General features: G+C 47.4%; 2 protein-coding genes across 2 annotated transcripts; both read left to right on the top strand.

Moving 5' to 3' along the window:
* Positions 1 to 1,525: 1,525 nt before the first annotated feature.
* Positions 1,526 to 7,436, top strand: LOC120697855 (trihelix transcription factor ASIL2-like). The gene is made up of 2 exons (XM_039981220.1): positions 1,526 to 3,235; positions 7,152 to 7,436. The coding sequence occupies exon 1, from the start codon at positions 2,191 to 2,193 to the stop codon at positions 3,214 to 3,216; it is 1,026 nt and encodes a 341-aa protein (XP_039837154.1). The 5' UTR covers positions 1,526 to 2,190; the 3' UTR covers positions 3,217 to 3,235; positions 7,152 to 7,436.
* Positions 7,437 to 12,995: 5,559 nt separating this feature from the next.
* LOC120697854 (ubiquitin-conjugating enzyme E2 36-like) lies at positions 12,996 to 16,476 on the top strand. Its single transcript, XM_039981218.1, has 8 exons — positions 12,996 to 13,182; positions 13,317 to 13,344; positions 13,483 to 13,569; positions 14,261 to 14,319; positions 15,619 to 15,660; positions 15,737 to 15,810; positions 16,025 to 16,122; positions 16,223 to 16,476. The coding sequence occupies exons 1-8, from the start codon at positions 13,147 to 13,149 to the stop codon at positions 16,258 to 16,260; spliced, it is 462 nt and encodes a 153-aa protein (XP_039837152.1). The 5' UTR covers positions 12,996 to 13,146; the 3' UTR covers positions 16,261 to 16,476.
* Positions 16,477 to 23,060: the final 6,584 nt, after the last annotated feature.

The raw sequence follows: 23,060 nt of genomic DNA, 5'->3' as shown, positions 1-23,060 counted from the left end.
CCTTCGAGCAGATCGACATCGCCGCGCCTCTTCCGCGCGAAAACTGGCCTGAGGAACCGGGGAAAAAGATGCAACGTTAATGGCGTGAAGGCCTTGCCCCGGCTCGACCGTTACCGGTGGGCGGCGTCGTGCACGCGCGCGAGCGCGACTCCGTCACCGGCGCGCCGCTCGCGTCGTGTGAAAAGGCGTGGCCGGGGAGTCGGCCTCCTTGTCCGCGGCGGCGTGCGTCTCCGGCGTCACAAATCTGACCAGGCTGAAGGCTACCGCTAGCTGTAGCATATCTTGGGCGTACGAACTTCTAGTATTGAATCTATTGACACGCAATTGCTTGAACAAGCCAGCCAGATCCACGTACAGAATCCTTGGGTGCGCCGGCCGTGGCAACTTGTTTGGGGGCAGGCAGCGCCGGCCGGCGTGGCGTGGCTACCACGGGCTGCGGGGGCGCGTACAGCCAGAGCCAGCCGGCCCGGCCGGAAAACGGGGGCAGGGGTAAAGGCAAAGGCAAACCGACGGGCGGGCGGGCGACGTGCTGGTACCCGCCGGCCGGCCGGCCGGGAATTGATGGGTGGGTGGTGGGGACGTGGGGTACAAGCAAGCGAGCGTTACTCGCGGCGCCCGGGCCGGACGGCCGGACGTTGCCCTGGGGACCCGCACGACGCCGGTGGTGGTTCCCGAGTCCACGCCGCGCGTCGGCGCGTGCGATGCCGTGCCCGTGCCGTGCCGGCCGCGCTGGTGCGTGACAGGCAAGGGCCGCGGCGCGGCGGGCGGCCTTGAGGGAAGGGCAAGTCCGTCCAATTCAATGCGACCCGGCCGGCTCGGCTTTCCTTTCGCTGGCCGCCGGTCGCCGGCGGCGCGCGTGGCGATGTAGACTCCAGGGAGGAGACGGGACCACGTACGCAGAACGGCGAACGCGCGGCGCCGCCCTTCACGGCCGGACGGCGGCCACCACCGGTGTCGTGTGGCGCGTGGTTCGCCTGAATATCCTTTTTTTAATTGAAGGAAAGTTCGCCGGAATATCATGCTCCGGATTCAAAAAGGGACGGCGTACGAACGCACGGTGAGGAAACCGGCGGCAGGAGAAAGAGGCTGGCAGCTGCGTGACCGTGCGGGAAAGTCCTTATTAGCTCACTGGCATGCCAAACAACGGCGGCTTCAGGCGGACCATGGGAAATTCGGCGATTCTGCAACCTCGTTGATGTATCGCTGCGATCAGGTGGTACCGAAACAAACGATCAAAAGCTATTTTTCTGAGACGGCGGCATCGAGACCCTCGTATAGCCCGTGTGCAGCCGAGGCCTGCCGCCTGCGCCAGCAAGCGCAACCCGCCGCGGCGGTGCCGTCGTCCTCTTGCCGGGCGAGGTCGCCACCAGCCCACCACCCAACAGAACAGAGACGACAATAATTGCCAGCCTCCCCGCACGCGGGCCCACCAGCAGCGCCCCCCTCCCCTCACGGCCTCACCCACCCCGCGCCGCGATCCGCGAGCACGCCGAGCCGAGTGGCTGTCTTCTCTCTCTCTCCGCCTCCCCCGCCCCCTCTTCACTGAGAGCGCCTCTCTCCCACCTCGTCCTCTCTCTCTTCTCTTTCGGCGCGGCGACCACCTCAGCAGCCCTCCACCTGACACGCCCGCGCGGCTCCCGTGCCCCGAGGCCACGCGAATTGCCCTCCCTGCCCCTGCCGCCCGCCCCCGCCCGGGGGGGCACGCCAGTAATTTTCTCGCCGCCACCGCGTGCCGTCCGGTCTCCGGACCCCGGTGGCCTGTCGCCTCTCGCCTCGCCCCGCCCGCCTGCGCTACGACGCTCGCCGCGCCTCTCCCTGCTGTCCCCACCCGCCCCCGTCTCCGAACCCAAAACCCACCGGCCTCGCTTTCGCCGGTTACCCGGTCAAACGCATCCAACGGCGGGCGGCACGTCTCCGATCCGGTCACCACGATGCCCGCCCCGCCCCGCCCGCCGGTCAGGTTCCGGTCAGGTCGCCCCCACCGCGTCGTCACGTGCGACGCGCGTGCCGCGCGCCGTGCCGTCCTCGGCCGGCGCCCCACCCCCTCTCCGTCGCCGTGTCCTTTTATTCCACCCGGCCTCGCCTCACCGCACCTCCCCCCAATTCACGCCACCACCACGACTTCCGTGCTCGCCGTCTCGTCGGGCTAGGGTTCGGCGCGAGATCTGATTCTGGGCGCCGGAGGAGGGGATGGAGGTGAGGGAGATGGCGATGGCCGCAGCCGCCGCGGCGGCGGTGGGCGGGGGAGGGGCCAAGCTGCCGCCGCCCAACCCCAACCTGCCCTACAGGGAGGACTGCTGGAGCGACGGCGAGACGGCCGCGCTCGTCGGCGCGTGGGGCAGCCGCTACGTCGAGCTCAACCGCGGCAACCTTCGCCAGAAGCAGTGGCAGGAGGTGGCGGACGCCGTCAACTCGCGCCGGGGAGCCTCCGCGCGCCGCCGGCCGCCGCGTACCGACGTGCAGTGCAAGAACCGTGTCGATACCCTCAAGAAGAAATACAAGGCCGAGCGCGCCCGCAACGCGCCGTCCGGCTGGTACTTCTTCCATGAGCTCGACCGCCTCGTCGGCCCCACCCTTAGCGCCTCCGCCTCCAAGAGGCCCTCGCCGTCGCAGGCGCCTCAATTTGCCCTGCCCTTCCATCCACCAGCCTTGAGGAACCACCAGTCGCCTTCACCGTCCCCGCCTCCGCCTCCGCCTATGGCTCTGCCACTGCCCGACTACCACCGTGGGTCTCCACTTCCTGCTGCTGCGCTCATCCAGAAGGCCGCTGCAGCTGCAGCTGCAGCTGTGTCTGATCTGGAGGACTCTGATGATGACGGTGGTATCAATAATCACAATTCACAGAGGTCGCCGTCGCACTCGGTGTCCTCCCTCTCTGGCAATAACAAGAAGCGCAGCAGAGATGAGCCTGGCAGCGGGGGTGACAAAGGTTTCAAGGAGCTAGCAAGGGCGATCGAGGCTTTTGCGGAGATGTATGAGCGCGTGGAGAATGCTAAGCAAAAGCATGAATTGGAGATGGAGCGGCAGCGAATTGAATTCCTGAAGCAGCTGGAGGTGAAACGCATGGAGAATTTCATCGACGCCCATGTGAAGCTTGCTAGGGCAAAGCGCCCTAAGAAGAAGACTACAGGGGGTGCAGCTGATGGCGCTGGTGCAATGGAGTTGGTTGCCACCGTTGCTTCGATGCCTTTTGTCTCCACCTCCAACTTACTCTGATGTTGAAGGAAGAGTTCAGGTACAAGTCCAAATTTTGGATTAGCATCACCATAGACAATTGTTCATTTATCTGATTTATGGCTATTATATGTAATTCTACCGTGGATGTGAGTTTTAGTTACTAGAGGGGTACTTTTTTGGATGCTAACTGTGCTGTGTCATAATTGTCCATGGTCCCTATTCGGGATAAGTTTAGCATTGAGAATTTGGCGATGTGTGTGACATAATATAAACCAACTCATGATCTTATGAATTAGCGAGTCTGTTTGTGAGTGCTAATTTGCTCAAGAATAAATGTCTTCAACACCTCTGGAGAGTAAACCATCTTTGACACCTCTGGTAGTCCAATTGTGCTGGAGAATTTTGTACCATTGTGGCATTGTGTCACCGCCTCTCCTTAGTATGTTGCGAATGAATTGCTGAAGTTAAAAATTGAGCACATCAATTGGGTTTGGTAGCTCCAGCATAATCATGTATGCTATGATAAGGATTTCTTAGGCTCAGCACTGTAGGCAGGGTATGCATTATGATCTCCTTTTGTTTTCCTAGATCACATGCTGACAGCCTTTTCAAACTTGCCCTCTATTATTTGCAAAATAATTTAAATTTGTCTAGTAAAACTACAGTAGATAAACAATATATGTATCTTGATCAAGTATTATTTTTTGCTAACATATACTCCCTCCGTCCTCAAATATAAGTCATTCTGGGATTCAAAATTTGTCCTCAAATATAAGTCATTCTAGGTTGAGAGTGGACCCAACTATCTTAATTGTCGGTACCCTGCAACTGGGGTACCTACTCCTACTGTGCCAAGACTCGCGTAGTTATCCGTAACTACACCCTAAGGAGCTGAGCAGCCGGACCCCTGGGGTCCGACTCCATCTCACCGGACCAACGGTCCCGGACCCGCTTCCCGCTCGGGGACGGGTCCGGTGTCACCACGTGTCCCAGAGGTGGAAATTCTCAGCACCTGTGGCCGCGGACCCGGACCCCCTCAGGTGGATCCGGGACCTCCACGTGCCATCCGGACTCCCGCAGATGGGTCCGGGACCTCCACGTGCCTATCCGGACCCCCGTGAGCTCTCGGCTCAGCTAGCTGCTCGGGAGGGGTCCGGAGCCGCCACGTGTCACGCAGACGCGGGCGCGGGCGCAAGCCTTCCGCTGGAAGCTCCCTCACCCACCCGCATTAAGTGCGAGTGGTTGAGGCGGGGTCTGCTGCCGCTGGGCACGGAGCAGCTTTTGTCAGTCCACACTGTGGATCGCCAGTTACCGAGGCGGTTCGTCAGTTACCAAGGCAAGCATTAAAGACTCAGCGCCGCACGCATGGGCGACGAGTCATGATGACCAGCTACTGACTGGAGCAACAGTGCACGCTGCTACAGTGGACTGAGTTAGTAGTTCGGCGCTTCATCATGTCCTCGACACGCGGCTGCAGAGGCTAGACTCTACTCTGACAGGACAGCTCAAGACCATCCCTGGTCAGAAGCTACGCACGGAAGCCGACGACAAGATCTCCGGATCTGAGGCATTGAAGGCCAAAGTGTAGTTTATAATATATCGCCGGGTCCACATGTCGGGGCCCCGCTCAGTGTACGTGCTCCCCTTGGACATATAAAAGGGAGCACGCCCGCTAGAACAAACATACACACAGGCCAAGGCCGAGGCGCTCGAAGGCCAGGCAAAACATACACACAGGCCAAGGCCGAGACGCTCGAAGGCCAGGCAAAACATACACACAGGCCAAGGCCAAGACTCTCGAAGGCCAGGCAAAAGGCAGACACAACACAAGCTCGGATTCACTCCGAACAATCCCGTTCTCAACCTCTTGAGAGCACAAGCAATACAACACACAGTGGACGTAGGGTATTACGCTCCGGCGGCCCGAACCACTCTAAACCCTCTGTGTTCATCGCATTCTTGCATCTAGATTGGACTAATCCTAGCTAACCCCCGAGTACTCACCCTCTGGGTTTAGGCGGGTACACTACGCCACCCGGCTGTGGGTTTGCACACCACGACATTAATTGTGCATCATTTTTGGGTTTTTCCTAATAGAAAGATGTGCATGCAACCATGTAGGGGGAGGTACATGTGGGGGAGGTGCATGGAAAAAGGCATGCTAGTTTAATTGGCACATTCCCAATGCTTAATAATTAGGGGTAGGAGAGTCTTTTCTACACAACTATAATCTTTCCTAAAAACTCTAGAATGACTTACATTCGAGGACGGATTGAGTAGTTAGGATTGCTAACATATAGTTAGGAAAGGTAAAATTGTATGTTTGAGAAGGCTGGTGATATCCAAAATGCCATGCTCAAGAGAATGGATGTAGTTATTTACACGTAGGTGATCCTAGTTGAGCTGAGTTTGTTAAACAAAACAGGATTGAAGTTTAGTATCTTATTACTCATTCCTAATGTGCATTGTGAAAGATTTTAAGAGGCTTCCACCATGTTGCATTTTCATGCCCATAAAAACCCCTAAATATTTGTTATGGGATCGATATATTAGAGTTAGGCCGATGATCTGTTAATATTACTCAGGTTTAAATTTGTGATTTTGACAATTACTTACTGATGATCTGTTTATTATTTTGGTTTGAAGAGAGTACTTCTGGATCCATATTAATTTACTTCTGGATCCCGATGTTTGCGCACCTGAACTCCATGGAGTTAAAAATTTTGGAATCTAGTATTGTCCCTATTTGTGCAAAGTTTTACACACAGACTGGAGTTATTATGTTTTGTACCATAATTATGTTTACAGTAAGAGGATCTTGTAATTTTTCAGTTGTTGATCTTAACAAAAATCCAGATGTAACTCACAGGGATATTGTTGTGGTCCTTTCTAGCTGGAATGCTTTTTTTTTCCGTGATCAGGCAGCTGATTACTGTCCAGTGATGTGTTATTTGTTATTTGAAATTTAAGAAACTTCAAGCTTTATGACATCATATAGCCATAAGGAGAGCTCAGGCTAGCTAAAATAAACTGAAGTACCATGTATTTACCTATAGGGTGAAGTCGGGTTCGGGGGTTTCCTTGGTCAGTTACTGAGGTTTCTTCTTGGTGAGAAAACTGTTGGGGCGCGGTTGTCCCTCACCGGCTGAGTTTTTATTTACAGGGAAACAGGGCCGGAGCTGAGCTTTGCCATTGGGGTCCGCCGACCCCGATGATTTAAAAAAAAACAGTGGAAAATTATTGTATCTAGTTGTTAATAGTTCATTATGACTCGTCCTCTTCTACGTGTAAGACCCCGGTGCTCTCCTGGTCTGGCTTTGCCCCTGCCGGGAAATATCCATAGCTCCATACTAGTGGGATTTTAAACCTTGCTCTTTAGGCCTGGATAACCACTTGTCTGGGTTTGAGGTCCAAGTTCATTCTCTGTGCCCTACTCTTGGGTAGAACTGCTGAAAGCAGCTTTTCATACCTTTAGATATAGTTGAACATGAATTTGTTTTGGTTCACACTTGTACAACTACTAAGAAATAAGGTTGTCTGTTGAACCTGCCATCTTTGTTCATAAGTTGAAGCTTGACAAACCACCGAACCATGATTTTTGGACGCTGAAACTTTAAGATCTTGTCCCACATACAAGTTTTTCTTGGACCATGATGGTCCAAAAATACTGTGTGATATGTGGTTTATGTAAAATAGGGTAAACATGTGTTCGTTTAACTGTAATGTAACATCCGGATGGATTAGGTCTTATTTCTTAACATGATTACCATTACATTCGCATTCTGCGTCATGCTAAATTCTCAGTCAAAATTTGCCTGTTCAATAGCTATATCCTTGCGCATACTAAAAGCAAGTCACTTTGACATGTTATGTGCCATTTGTCTAAACAAATATGCCTCAATGTTATGATTTTATGGCTGCTCTTCTCTTAAATGATTTATTCATTGTTTACCAACTAAATTCACTTTCTGCAGATCATTGATGGCGTCCTCTCTGGTGAAGGGCTGCTTGGTAGTGAACGCTACTGCCGTTGGGGTATTGTTTTGTCTGAGCTGTTCTTCTCAGGTTAACCGCTATTTGTAATCTAGTACATGAAGACTAATTGAGGACTAAAAGTTCTTAGTGTAAAGCTATGTTGGCAGTGTTTTTTTTCCCCAGCTGTTTACCTGATTGTTTTATTGACAGTGTAGCTCAGAGTGTCTGACCTCGTCTCCAAAAACATGGTGAATGAAAATGGTGTCGAAATCATTTCCCATTCCTGTCTGGAAACATGCGACTCCGAGCTAGTTGCAACTAATTTTTTGCTACTTGCATCTTTGTCTCTTGTGACCCGGTACTTCAGATAAGAGTTTTTTTCTGTTCCTTTTTTGTGAGGAGATACTAGAGGATATTGCCTGTTCGCATGACGGCGAATGGCGTCCGCTTGCAGGCTTGCAGCTGCTAGACCTGGTACGACACACTTTTACGCATGTGAATGCTAGGTTGCTTGCTGCTCGGTAACCATTTGTATAGTTAACGCCCATTCCAGTGACGGGGCCGTTAGCCGTAATGCATTTTTCGCGATAGCTAATAGGATGAGTAGCTCACTTTGAGAAGTACAGTTTGATAAGCTCCTCTGAAACAAATCGCATAAAACTGATGTCCATCTTCAAGCCACAACGGGCTTAGCATGTACTAGTAGAGTATACATGCTCTTTCTTGGTCTGCACTCTGCAGTCACTTGACCAAAGGAAGCGCGTGGCATTCGAGTTGTGGGTAGCGCGGACCGAGACAGAGAGCCGGAGCAGGGCGCGGCGCAGCGAATCAGGCAGAGCAATTCCCAGTTGGAATACTCTGTCTGTTCAAACACAATGTTTCAGAAACTGCAATGAGATCAGACTTGGGGCGCAATTGTGTACACGGGAATCATCACAAAAACTGGAACCTGAGATGACCAGATGCGTTAGGGACTGGGACGAGATGCAGCTGGCCAACGGCGACAGGAGATTACAATCCTCAAACTCTAGACATTCCAAGACCGGACAGCTCAAGAAGTCCAGAAAGCTACTGCATACCACCACGCCGGCAAAGTCCGGTCGGGTGTTGGGAGTTGAGAGACATGTCGTCTAGCTGAACCCAATAATGCTCCCGATAGAAGGATATATCGAGCCTGAGATCCCTGGAATCGGTTAACTCGTCATTATCGAGCAGCATTTCGGTTAACTCGTGGATACCGAGGTCACCAAACCTGAGGCTCGCGCGTGCGGAGAAAAGAGCCTTCACGGGCTCACGGCATAGTCGCCGACGACGCGCATGCCCGTGGGCCGTGGCGGACTTCCAGAGGTGGCGCAAGCGGATGTGATGGCGGGAGGATCGTCCAGGAGCAGGAGTCGCAGCTCCGCTATGGGCTCTGTAGGCGGAGAGGCGGTCTGGCCCACCCAGCGCATTGGGCCTTGGCTCCGTGTTCGGCCCATCCCTTTCTCTTTTGCACTGCAGCAGCGTTCGTTCGTGCGCCCGGGACAGAAAGGCTGCTGGAGCCTGGAGGCCTTCCACTCCCCAAGTCCCCATCATGCAGAGAAGTATTGCAGGGGCTCGGGTCCTCTCTCGGAGCCTCGCGTCTAGCTAAAGTTGAGTTGAGGGAGGAGGAAAAGGGCGACGCCGTCGCCGCCGGCGGGGCCAGCGGTCCCTTCCGCCTCCGATGGCCTATATGCCGTTGGGAGGTAGCGGGGACCGTTGCGCTCGCGCCGGTTGGTGCTGGGTGTATAGGCTTAGAGCATCTCTAAGAGTTTGGTAAATCGAGTTGGCATCTTTGATTTTTGGTAAAAACATTAAAAATACTCTTCCAATAGTTTGGCAAAAGACTTGGCAATTTTTGACAACTTGGGAAAAACCAGTCTCTAGCGCGTAAATATATGCGCGCGGCGCGCGGTTGCCATCGTGGTTTCTAGTCAGGTGGGAGGGTGAAAAAAAAAATAAATAACAGAGAAGGGTTCCTGATTTAAGTTTTCAAGAGGTGGAATGGCATAAATATAATTTTGTTTCTCTCTCAGGGTTCCTGATGTAAATTAGATCTGTATTTGGCAAGTGAATTATGCCAAACTGTTGGAGATAAGCTCTTTTTTATTTGGCATATCTTTTTAGAAGTTGGCAAAACACAAGATATGCAAAGTAAAATATGGCAAACTCTTGGAGATGCTCTTAGGTCCTATTAGATCTAGGATTGAGTTTCCCGGCGGTGGCGGCGAGACGGTGGCGGCGCCGGCGCTGAGAGAGAATAAGTCCTCTCGGGTACTTCCTCGTCCTGGTGGCGCTTCTCTCCGGCGTTGCTGGCGTGCCCGTGGAGGAGGGGCTCCCAGCGTGGAGCTCCTGTACAGGAGGATCGTCCCGATTCGCCTCTGTCTTCGGCGGGCGACGGAGGTACGGGGCTTTTGTTTCTTGGATGCAGTGCAGGGTGGAGGATCGGTGGATGGTTGGTGGCAGGGTCAAACTCGATCATCCCGCGACGGTAGCAGTCGTCTACGGCGAGCTTTGGGCCTGGATCAAAGGAGTTCGGGGTGCAGCCCGGTCGATGGGCTACCGACGACGTCTTCTTCTCATCCGTCTGGGTGAGAGTTTCTTGCGACTCTTTTCCAAGCCTTGTGGCGATGGGACTCCTCTTGGTCTGGGGATGGCAGCGAACCGACGATGGGCTCCGGTGGCGTCCGGCGACGGCCGGCGATGGAGGTGCAGAAGGTCCTAGGGATCTATATGTAATTTTGTTGTTTGTTAGGGGCCGATCTGCAAAAAAACCTATTGCTTGTATCATTGTCGAATGTATCTGTATTTGTATGGGTCCATGTGCGCTTTCCTTATCATCAATACAGGTATGTTCTGATAAAAAAAAGTCCCCATCATGCTAATCAGCCCGTGCTTATCATTCTCAAAAAAAAAATCAGCCCACACTTATCTGAAACGGAACATAGGCTTGTTTGGTTATTGGTGAAAATTTTTTTATAAAAACTTTTCGCTCCTTTGATCACTAATTAGAAGTATTAAATGAAATTTAATTACAAAACAACCTTCACAATTATAGTACTGTAGCATGTGATGTAGCTAATAAGACCTTTGACCGCATGATTAGATGATGATTAGGGACGGTTACTGTAGCATCAATATATCCAATCATGGTGGAATTTGGCTCATTAGATTCATCTCGAAAAGTTACACCCATCCATAAAAAAAATTCGTAAATAAATTTTATTTAATACTTCATGCATACATTCATCTTTTTGTAAGAAAAATTTTAGAATGCTAATGTTTGGCCATAAGCAGCCGGGATCACCGCAGAACCGGCGCTAAAGCCGTTAACAGCTGGTCGGCTTCGCGCAGGACGTTTCACGCCTTGTGCGCAGGCGCTCAGCTGTAGGGGTGGGCATTCGGTCTATTCGGGTATTTCGGTTCGGTCTATTCGGGTTTTGCGAATTTCGGGTTTCAAAAAATGAGAACCGAAATTTTAAAGACAAAATTAGGAACCGAACCCGAATAGACCGAATATTTCGGTTCGGTCTATTCGGTCCACCGAATTAACCGAATAATAAACACACTCTCATCTTCCATCAAAATATATGCAATGAATAGTTAAATAGAAGTACGAGTAATAGCGATAAGTAACTATGAAAAAATAGCATAATGAAATAGACATACAAATATTAAGATGAGATAACAACTATTAGCTAATAAGTTCAAAAATCACATAAGATATCATGACATACCAAGAGTTTGAATGAATTTCGGGTTATTCGGTCTATTCGGGTTTTGGAGGTTAGGAACCGAACCCGAACCCGTACCCCGAATTAAACCATAAGTGTGGACCGAACCCGAACCCGAGAACCCGAATAGACCGACATTTCGGTCTATTCGGTTCGGTTCGGTTCGGTTTGGTTTTTTCGGGTTTTAAATGCCCACCCCTACTCAGCTGCGACTTGCGACGTGATGATCTGTCACTGACACACTTGTGTGGTGAACATTAATGGCAACAGCAGTGACTTTGTTTACATGTAAAAATTTTATCTTGTAAATATCACATGGAATATGTCGACACCTATTAAATATGAATTAGTTATAAATATATTTTAGGTTTCATCTGTAAATTACGAGACAAATCTAATGAAGCTAATTAATTCGTCATTAGAGCATGTTACTAGCAATTTGATGTTCAAGGCTAATTCAAATGGGTGGTTTCATTTTGTTGTTTTCAAGAGTATCACATCACCAAAATATAAATAAAATCATAGATAAAACTCATCCTCACAATGTATTGTTTCGTGTTTGCCATTTTATAGACTCTCATCTTATTTAGTTCTAAGACTCATCAAGTGTCTGTAACTATGCATACATGATTTCATCTAGATCAAACTCATTTTATCTCTCTCCTTATTGAATCGGTATCATATCATCTAAAATGATGACATGACACCCTATTTAATGTGCATAAAACTCTCATAAAACCTTCACTGGGACTGGTCTAATCATAGTCTAATTAGACTTATTAGATTTGTCTCCTAATTTATAAATAAACTATGCTATTAGTTTTTTTATTTCATCTAAATTTAATATTTAATGCATGCGCCGTACATTTTCGATGCGATAGTAATAAATTTGCAAGTAAGGCCCTGATTAGTTTCCAAAAAAATTTCTATAGTACCCGTTACATCGAATTTTTGGATACATATATGGAGCATTAAATGCAGTTGAAAAAAATAACTAATTACACAGTCTAACTGATTAGCACGAGATGAATCTTTTAAACCTAATTAGTTTATGATTGGACATTATTTGTCCAATAACAACAAAATGTACTACAGTACTAAAATCCAAACTTTTTCACGAACTAAACACAGCCTAAGATTGACTCAAGATTTGACCTTAAAACATACTCCTAGATTTCGCTAGGCACTTGCATTGAAGGTTGGAAGTTGGAACCAATCAACCAAGGTCCTGTTTAAGTTCCCACTCCGTAAACGCAAAAAAATCGTAAACGCAAAAAAGTGCAAAGGAATCTTACTAATTTGAAGTACTAAATGAAGTCTATTTACAAAACTTTTTGCATGGTTGGGCTGTAAATCGCGAGACGAATCCAATGAGACTACTTAATCCATGATTTGCAACAGTGATGCTACAGTAACCATCCGCTAATTATTGATTAATCATGAATTAATTAGCATCATTAGATTCGTCTCGCGATTTATAATCCATTTGTGTAAAAAAAAATTGTAAATAGACTTCATTTAATACTTCAAATTGGCAAGATTCTCACACAATTTTTTTTTGCGTTTACATGTAAACTTAACTAAACAGGGCCCAAAGGTCACGACATGGAACCTGAGAGCGCGCTGAATTACCGCGCTGCGGCGGCGCTGAAATGGTGGAGAGAGTTTATAAGAGCAACTCCAACAAATTGATTATCCCCTTTTCCCTTTCCACTTTTTAGCCATAAAAGGGATTTAGGGGAAAAAATTTAGTTCCAACAGATTGATTTTCCCTTTTCCTCTTTCCACTTTTCCCTATATTTCCCTCCCCTCTCCCCTTTTTAAAGGGGAATTCCACCTTCTCCCTTTCCTTCTCCCTTTCTATCCATTCTTTCCTAGCCATAAGATCCATATGCATGAGAAGATCCTGACCACTCATGAATTAAAGGGGAAAGAGAAAAATCAATCTGCTGGAGTACATCTCCCCAATAAACTAAAATTGTAATGGGGGATTTTTCTATACGATGAGAAAGGGGAAAGAGAAAATCTGTTGGAGCTGCTCTAAACGTGTCGGCCCGTGTGTGGCGTGTGTTGCTTGCTGCGCATTCGCCCCCGTCGCCTTTGACCCCTCTCGGCTCGTCTCGTACTCTCGTCTTCCTCCGTCGCCGCACGAAGCTTGAGGCAATCCACCCCGCTCCCCCTGCCCGCGCCCCCCTAGCCCTGCGCTCCCCCCTCCCCCCCCCCCCCCCCCAAGCCCGGCTCCATGGCCAACAGCAACCTCCCGCGCCGAATCATCAAGGTGCGCCTCGCGATCTGGTCGCCCCTCCCCGCCCCCTCGGCAGATCTATCGCCCCGCAGCGCACTCATGCTCCGTGGAATCCGATACTTCTTTTCCGCTTGTGATTAATCCGTTGCGAATTTGGATCTGTGCAGGAGACGCAGCGGCTCCTCAGCGAACCAGGTGCCCTATTGCTGCTTCGCGAGATATTTTTTCTGAGAATTTTGGTGCAATCTGGAGTCCGATGCTGCTGCTCTGGTCTCGTTACTCATGTTTATTGTTTGATCGATCCCGCTTTTGTACTTCTTCTCGTGCGTGCAGCGCCAGGGATTAGCGCGTCGCCGTCGGAGGAGAACATGCGGTACTTCAATGTCATGATCCTTGGCCCCGCGCAGTCACCCTATGAAGGTGTCCCTCTTCACTGATTTTAGTTGGCATATTTGCTGTATCTGTAGTCTGTGTGCTCCTCATGCTGTAATGCATGCGTCGTGGCGTGTGGATTCGATTTTGTGAACCCTGTTTGTAGTGTTCTGTAGACTATCGTCCGTGTTAAATGTTCTAGTTATCTGTATGCCTCCTTTTGTTTCTGAAGAAGTTGCAAATGAATAGTGGACTAGTGTACATGGATTACCATTACAAACAGGGTCTTGTAGGAGAAAATACAGCTTGTTCAACAATAATAGAACAATGGTAGCTTATGCACATTCAAACTTTGTTGTATGGGTATTCATCTATGCCGACTGTGAATTTTCAATCCAAGCTCTAGATCCTTTACTTCTTAGTGGACCTGGTTTTTATTAGTGTCTTTTCAGGTATCTATATATTATGTCATGACTCACGACTCACTTCTACTCGTGCATGGAAGTTCGATATGACTTGTGGCATGAGCTTTGACTCTGTTAGGTTCATGTGGCAGCATAGTGATTAATCTGCCCATTACACAATTCCTTTTATATTATCTACCATTTCTTGTGTGCCATATACAGTGTCCTGAAATATGTTGTATGTAGATAAGTAGATGCAAATAGCTAACAGTTTTATACTGTTTTTGTGAAATCTTATTATGTTTCATCTGAAATAATTTCTTATCTGTTGGCAGGGGGAGTTTTCAAGCTTGAACTATTCTTGCCTGAGGAATATCCCATGGCTGCTCCAAAAGTAATTTCTTGATCAATCATCATTTTAATTTACAAAATCATTAACTGGCATGTATATTTCCACATTCTGTCTCCTCAGCTGTACCATTTGCTCCATTGTACAAATTCCATTCGATCAATATAATCCTATCAAGAAGAATTTCATATGGTGTTGCTTCCTAAAGCCTACAGACAGGCCCAGTAACATTTTATTTTTGTTAGCCCCTTCCATATATAGCAGCTATCATTAACTTTGTTTTACCAAATCATTAACTGGCATGTAAATTTCCACATCTGTGTCCCTCCATATATGTTAGCTAGTATATCAACTCTGCGTAGCTGTTCCGTAATGAAAACTTGCTATGCTTCAACTTTGTCCGAGTGGTGTTTCTTATGCATGTCTACATTTTGCCCATTTGCTATTCTAGAGGGGTCAATGTCTAATCTTAAGTTAATCCTTATTGATCAGAAGTACTAGCACTTTCACTTTGCTGGAAAGTCATCAGTAGCATTCCATTGATATATTTTCTATCCTAGATTTGCTCTTGTTTTCCTCGAATGCACAGAATTGCGTATCATTGCATTAAGATGAAGAAACCTACTTACGATGCCCTCAAAACACATGCACCCACCCACACATCAGTACCACAATTACAGTCATGCGCAAGACCAAAACTTAACAGTCATATGTTAGCTGCGCTAGACCCCTAGCTCCTGCTAAACACAAAAGATATCATTCCTCTAAAATTTGCTGAGGACAAGCTGCACGCTTGGGGAAGCTCCATTGAACACATAGTCATTGTGGTGTCGCCACAACATCCAAGCACCTGAAATGATCACCGAATTCAGCTCTCGCTTCATGTTCCTGGGAACCAGAGCATTAATCTTCAGCCACCATTCGCAGAACACCTTACCAGAAGGCTTTGGCGAGAGCTGAGTGCAAGCGATCAGGGTGTCCATATCGCCAGAACAGGAGATACCACACCTGCCTAGATTTGTTCTTTTCTTATAATTGTAACACTCGCCTTTCTTTTATAAGCATTACATTCATGTGTGACTCATAACATAGCACTTCTGATTTCACTCACACCAGTTGTCAACTAGTTAAAACATGGGTACACTTTTTGCTTAATATTAGAATGAGGGGGTTTAGCAAAGCAGCAAGTGTATTGACTCATTGCTCGTACCAGTTGACAATTAATATTGTAAGCTCTAAATGTGTGTATTTTTCCTATTTGGGGATTAACATAGCTATTCTATTTGTACTTTTATCCATCTCTTGCCACTGTGTAATAAGCCTTTCTGTCTGCTGCTGATGCAGGTTAGATTTCTCACCAAAATTTATCACCCCAACATTGACAAGGTAGGCAACGTTACTGTTTGCATTTTTCTTTGTGTGATGAAAGAAAGTTATGTCTCATCTCTGATGAAATTTGCAGCTTGGTAGGATATGCCTTGACATTCTTAAGGACAAATGGAGTCCGGCTCTTCAGATACGTACTGTTCTGTTGAGGTAACTGCTTATGTTATTGCTTGCTTGGCAACATAGTTATGATGGTAAATGATATATGAATCCTGACTACATTATAGTTACTGGAAACATGATCAAGTTTTCTGAAAACATTGTATCACCATAGTATCCAATTTTTAGATTGGTCGTGCATTTCTCTGATGTGTACCACATCATTGTGCTACCTTACTGCCTCCTGATAATATTTGGTCTTCAGCATCCAGGCACTGCTGAGCGCACCAAATCCGGACGATCCTCTCTCAGACAACATTGCAAAACACTGGAAAACAAATGAAGCTGAAGCTGTCGAGACAGGTACATGTAGATTCAGTACACACATCCATGGTTTAATACGCACACATTTGATCCATGTTTACTTTCCTGATGTATTAATGAGGCACTCTTTTTGTTGCAGCCAAGGAGTGGACTCGCCTGTATGCAAGTGGGGCATGACAACCAAGGGTTGTTATCTTTGTAATAATAGTCATAGTTCGATCACGATTGAATATCACCTGCTTGAGAGCAAATTGCAATGTTTTGCAATAGGGGGGGAAAATGATCGAACCATAACAGTTCGAATTATGCTTTGTACTTGTGTCTCCCTTCAGTGCAGTAAACATCAAAGCAGGTGTTGCTTGGTCTGATTTAATTTGCTGTTCAGTAGCTCTTGCTCCCTTCTCTATCTGGACGATTTTGATTTTTGTTTTTTTCACCATTCCTGTTGTTTCCCCTTGAGCACCTTTGGAGCCATTTCTTAGCTTTGTAGGCTGAATTGGTTGGGCTACCTCCTGGCCTCCTGGCTGGGAACCAAGTTTAGTTTGTACGCTGTTGTGCCAATAGGCAATAACTTCATGACTTCTTTTCGTTGTCTGTAGAAGCTCGTGGATGCTGTTTTGGGTTGCCAACGGTGTTGCCACATTAATGACTCTGTTATGGACGGTCGTATTTTCGTCCACTTGCACGGCCGCTTCCATCCACCGTTCCAGCTGCATTAAACAGCGGAGGGGCTACCTACAGCTGGTTCCACATTCAGAAAGGACAGAGCTTGCGCCTTCTCGTTCATTCCTGCCCCCACTCTCTCTCTAGGGTTTCTCTCTCTACGGTTTCTCGTCTTGCATCCACTGCACCATTTTTGGTTTTCTGGATTCATGCGGGTTTGGAGGGGGAGGCGAAGGAGGCACCTGTGGGATTGAAGCGGGGGAGGGGAATCGCAGAACCAAACAAAGGTGAGATGAATCCCCTTGCGTGCAGACATTTTTCTCGCCAATTTGAATTTCGTTTTCGCCTTTTGTTTTGGCAGAGGTCATTGGCATGCGCTTCCGGAATCCAGCGATTTGATCCGTTGATCTTGGGAGGGGGCACTGGAAGTTGCAGATATCGGATCCTCAGCTGCTGTTGCGGCACACTCCTCCCTTCTCCTTCCCGACCTCCGGCCGTCATCCTCACCTTCCCGTAGCAGATCTGGCCAACTCCCTCCCCGGGCATCGGTGTCCTTGCTGGTTGCGGCCCCGCCGTAGGTGTCGCTCAGGTAAGGCTAGTTGAGTTGAGAACTTGAGATGCAACATCTTCAATTCATTATTTTAGTGCGACTCTGTTCTCTCGGATGCACCGTGAGGAAACCTAATTGCTTTGTCTGTTAGCTTGATTTGGCATGCTTCATTCATTCGAATTTAGTTTGGACGTGCAGATCTCACTCACGGAGGTCTCAAGTCATGCGCAGGGAAATTGGGGGTGTGGGGGAGGGGGGGGGGGGGGCAAATTTACTGATGAATGCACGCTGTTTCTAGGATGGCCTCATTTTGTTTCTATGTTTGTATGCATGATTCTACAATGAGACCCATGTATTTTGCAAATGGCAGTAGGGGATGGGGAGAATTCATGTCTAGTTGCTAGATTCAGTATAAAGAACATCATACTTAGTTGCTAGAATTTTTTTAGCTTCGGTCAGTCGATCAAGATGATGGAAGCTTCTCAAATCGTTTTTCTTAAGTCCAGAACTACAATTACAGTGCGAAGAGCTTTTTTGAACTGTACCTAGATGACTGCAAAGAAAAAGGGCCTCTATATATACTACCATTATATATTCTCGTTTCATTAAATACACTAGAGGATAGATAACTAAGTTCAGGAGCTTAAGAGCTAGTGTGTTGATTTTTAGACATGCCTTTTTTTACCTGAAGAGATGAGTAGCTTAACTGAATGATAGCCAGAGCAAGAGCTAGATAACTGAATGCTCTGTTCTTTTTTTTAGCTTTTTTACCAGTGAAATTGTTTACCTGAACGATTGTTTCTGCTAGATTCTAGCAGTGATTTAACAACTGCATTTTTTAAATCATTTAGATATATATTGCCTATGTAGAACCACATAGTATATCTTTTTTAATTATGTATAGCTGCTGAGTGCAGACAACACATTTGTGATTCACTTGAGAATCTGGTTAATGCTATTCAAATAACCATACCCTGGTTACAATGACAACTTGACAAGCAATGTTCAAAAAGGTGTTGCTAGGCACTCGCCTAGCAGCACTTGGGGTTAGGCATTGAGAGCCTTTCCAGGCTTGCCAGCGAGTTCGACAACATCGTCAAGGCCTCCACACCCCTAAGCCCCCACCTTCATCGCTGGATCTAGCGCCTCCGCACCATGAGGAGCGGCGAGCTCCGGCGATGGAGCTCGGGTGACTATGTGGAGCTCTACCATTTCTACTTATCAATTTTGTGCTTTGTTGTTTTGGTGTCAGAGCTTGCTTATACGAAATGAGTGGTGCAACTGAACCAATAACTAGAGGATTCATTTTGTTAGATAATTAGTAATCAGTAGGCAATATACCCTATCGGATTCATTCTGGCAACTATCACTGAATCATCAAGCAACTTATTCATTTTACTTTAGCATTTTTTGCATTCCGATTATATCATTTTTCAGGTGTTTCTACTAATAGTTATTTTGGATTTTCGTGTATACAACTTATGCTAAATCAACATGCAAATTAATCTTACCAGCTAAGCACTTTTGTGGTTTTAGATAGGAGCTTATGCTAAACTAGCTAAAGCAGTTTATGTTTCATGCCGTAGCATTTTTTAAGTTACATGCAAGCAGCTTAAGTGTTTTGCCCAGTGTACGACAGTAGAGCTGTTGACCAAATCTCTTCCACAATTGGTACACCTTGTGTGTTATCATCATTTTGCCTGCATATCCTAGGGTGCTTTCAACGAGATTGTTTACCAATAGTAGCAAAATTGTTGCCAGAAACTACATCATAAAAAACTGCAACTGACTCTTGATTTGGAACATGCTCAATATCACGTATTGCTCCGTCTCCAAGTATTGCTGAGTGTAAATAGGGTGGATTTGCATCTTATTCATCTCGGAAATCATAACCAAATTCTAGTGGGAGATCGATTAAATCCATTTTTATCTTCTATATCCCCTGCACAACCATTCAACAAGTCACAAATCTGATTAGACAGCAGCATCTGCATGAGAGCATTTTTTGTATGCATCAAAAGCAACTAAATGTTAATCATCTAACAATGATGTACTGTTCAATAGGCAAACCAATAGTCAAGGCAATACAATGCAAATCGTTGGGCAATTTTTACAACATTCTTTCTTCTTTAATTTCTCTGTATTTTTTGGTTCTTACATTGCAGGTCCCCAAGTTATCCTGCAGGTGAGATCAAGTACAATGCATGAAGAAGATATGATGTGCATATGATCCAACTCAAGTAAATAAGTGCATATGCAGTGAGAGCAAGCTAAGTACATTTCTTCCAATAAATATGTACTTCATTGGTAATAATGTTGTTCTAGTTAGGAAAATTATGTAATTGTTTTAGGCAATAATATGGTTCTGAATTAGGTAATATTATGACCAGAAATTTAGAAAATAATGTGTTTGTGTATTAGAAAAAATAAGAGCATGAATTAATTAGGTTATATAGAACAAGTAATGTTTGTTACCGGAGGTATTCAGGCTTCCTGATATTTTAGTCCTAATACTAACTGCACTTGCTATTCGTTTCAGCCATACAAAACAGTGTCTGGATCTAAAACCTGATGTGCCTTTTTTCTGCCTGCAAAATTCCTCATCGAATCAGCACCATAACATGCTCTTGATCTTGGTGTTTGGTGGCCCTCAGTTCATCAGATTGTAATCGGCAGTAGTTTAGTTGCAGCTCAATGCAACCTCGATTTTGATTTATGAGAAGCTTGGTAGCAGTTGTAATAGATCTAATCTTTTAATTTGATCAGTACAACAGTGGAGGCAAATTAGATGGGTTAAAATGCGTTTGTATATGATCTAATTTTCTTAGTGCTTTTCAAAGAACGCTTATCGGAGAGTAAAAATGAGGTCTGTATATTTATTAGATGGGTTAAAATGCGTTTGTATATGATCTAATTTGCTTAGTGTTTCTTCAAAAAATTGCTTATCGGAGAGTAAAATGAGGTCTGTATATTTATTCTGTGTTTTTTGTTGTGCGTATCATGCAGTATTCTGTCAGAAAGTGCAGAGTTTTACCAAAAAAAGAAATCTGAGCATGCTGTGTTTGTCTTCTTTTAAAAAATGGAGCGGCCGTACTGCAGGGCTAGCTGTAATTTAGCCAGCCCCTTATTTCTTTGCCCTTATTATTAGAAATGCCACGGCTCAAAACTTACATGGCATCAGCTACGTAAATTGACTCCAGTATTATCGTCGGGACTTTCAAAAAATTTATCGTCGGGGCCTAGCAGAATCGGCAATCGCAAATGTGCTGCGGCACTGCTAGTCTGCTAGTACGTGCCGGTTGGGTCACGCACCCAGACCCGAGGCCCAGCAAAGAAGGGACGGCCCAAGATTTCGCATCTTGCGGTCATTGCACAGTAGACCAGCAAAGCAGGGCCGGCCCAAGATTACGCGTCTTGCGGTCATTGCATAGTAGCCCTTGTTTCCAGGAAAGGACCGTATGGAAAATTAGAAATGTGGGCATGTTCTTTTGGTATAGCTTCATGGTTTGCTTCACATGAGCTCTGCCAAACGGGTATATTTTGGACTTCCACAAAACCTATTATATGTGCTTCCAATAGTGGGATGAAGCCACAGAATGTAGCTTCGATCGGCTTTACCTCCACCTCCACTTCGCGTCTTTCGCTAAAAGAAGTTGCTTCATCAACCATTTCAGCTTAACAGAGAAACTGCTTTTTTAGAAAAAGCCGAAGCTATGCCCAACGAGATCTAACCGCGCGGTGAATACAGAGCAGCAGAGGACAGTTTTGTGCGGTTTGGGCTCTTGAGCGAGAAGAGGTTGTCGAGCACGTTTGCAATACTCAAGAACGGCTCGGAGCTGGCCGGCGACGGTGGTTAGCTCGCTGTCTCGTGAGGACCTGACTCGAGTGGTGGTGACAGTGACAAAACGGACGATCCGGCATGCGAAGCGCAAAGCAAAATTCATGAGATTCTTTGCAAAGCCGGCTATCAGCGCACGGCTTTGTGGATGGAGAGATCTTTATCAGTCGACGGCGACGTGTAGGAAAGGTCTGGCATTGGCGAGCGATCTACTCCTGCTGAAAATTCAGACTAGGGAGCGACTGTGGAGATGTCGTCATCAGGAACAATCAGGGAGCGGGCTGCTTCTTCACTTCACTCCTGTAGAGTTAAGAGTTCGTCCATAGTACAGGCTCCAATGTTGATGCACATTTTTTTTAAAAAAAAACGATGCACATAGCAGGCTGGCAAGAAGTTCGATTCATGAAACTGTAGACAGGCATGTAGGGCACTTGTATCCGTCGAAGGTGTTTGTAACCCTTATTGTATGCTCATAATTAACAAAGGATGGTGATCTAAAAAAAAGAGAGAACATAAGACAGGTTAAGCCGTGAGTCACCCTTTCTTGCAGCTCTGGGAAGTTCCGCAGTGCCGGACGGATGCGCTAAGGATCACGATCGGGCTAGCTGGATCAGGAGATAAGCTCGGGCCTCGATCGGGCACTCGTCCGATCCTTTCCGGTCACAAGTTTGCATTGGACGCATACATCTATCTGCTTCCGGTGAGGACGTACGATTGCTGGACCTCTTCCTTCTTGTTCGCCTGTGTGCTCGAGTGCTCTAGGTGGTCAGCAGGTGCAGGGAGCCAGGGAGCACGAGACACGCGGTCGCCGGCTCTCTGGTGGCCTGGACCTCTCCCTTATCCTCTCTTCGATTCCATCGCGGAGGACGGCGAAAACATGTTCCTTCGCTGGGCGCAGGCTGTGGCGTTCGTTCTCCTCTCCCACCCGGCATTGGTCCTGCAGGTCTAGCTAGGACTCCCTCAGGGCACCACTCGTAGGACAAGAACGGGTGCCCATCGGTGCGGTGCACCTTCCGACATCCGGATAGCCTCGCACCAGTAGCGCGTACGACGCTCGCGATGCCGCCCCCGAGGAGAAGCCATCAGGGCTGGCCTGATCCTGTCGTCGCCCTCTCGCCCATCTCTATCGTCTCAAACCCTAACCTTCTCTAGAGCCGGCCGGCTAGCGTGCACGGGCCACGGCCCACGGGGGCGATGCAACGCGAAAGGGCTCGAGCGCCCGCTCCGACTTGTCCAATCCGACTCGCGCGGGGCAGAGCGCGCGATCTGCATGCGCAGGGGGGGATGCTAGCTGCTGCTCCACCATTTCCGTCTGGCGCGCGCGACAGAGAGATTCTCTCCTGTGCGCGATGCTCCGATCCATTGCCGCTGCTTCGAGGACGAAGCCGAAGGGGGGCCGGGGCCTCTCGCTCCGCCCGGGCCGGCCGTGTCCAGGTTCCTGAACTTGTGATCGATTCGCTCCGCGCGTGCTGGGTGCAGCGCCAGCGCCACGGTGGCTCCATTGGTATGTACGGGCCGGTTCGTGGTACCTCCCGAAAGGCGGACACCTAGAGGTGGCGCCAGCCTCTTTCTGTTCTTGGGCACGAGGTCGGACATAATTAATCCGGCCAGGTTTGGTACAACAAAGAAGAAGAAGAAAACGAACAGTGAATATTAAAAAAAACATATCTCGATCAACTGAAATCGAGGGTCTCGATTGATGATCATTGGATACACATAGATATAAGTAAATAACATGGAAAATATAATACAAAGCCTCACGTACATAAACTGTTAACGGCTGGAGTACAATGGTAGATTTCGGTAACGGCTACTGTGAGTCGTCTGCAAGCGGTCTAAATGGCATGTAATGGTTGAACTATATGTAGCCATAAATTATAAACTACTATATTGTATGATGAATCATCTCTCATGCTTTCAGTTTCA

Source organism: Panicum virgatum, chromosome 3K (assembly GCF_016808335.1).
Source record: "Panicum virgatum strain AP13 chromosome 3K, P.virgatum_v5, whole genome shotgun sequence".
NCBI classification, from domain to species: Eukaryota; Viridiplantae; Streptophyta; class Magnoliopsida; order Poales; family Poaceae; genus Panicum; species Panicum virgatum.
This window is presented reverse-complemented; position numbering and strand designations above follow the sequence as displayed.

What these genes read in the sequence shown, in the direction of transcription:
- LOC120697854 (XM_039981218.1), top strand. Translation starts at nt 13,147, where the DNA reads ATGGCCAACAGCAACCTCCCGCGCCGAATCATCAAG. An exon ending in ATCCCATGGCTGCTCCAAAA is followed by an intron (nt 14,320 to 15,618) that starts GTAATTTCTTGA and finishes CTGCTGATGCAG; the next exon opens with GTTAGATTTCTCACCAAAAT. An exon ending in ATCACCCCAACATTGACAAG is followed by an intron (nt 15,661 to 15,736) that starts GTAGGCAACGTT and finishes TGAAATTTGCAG; the next exon opens with CTTGGTAGGATATGCCTTGA.
- LOC120697855 (XM_039981220.1), top strand. Translation starts at nt 2,191, where the DNA reads ATGGAGGTGAGGGAGATGGCGATGGCCGCAGCCGCCGCGGCGGCGGTG.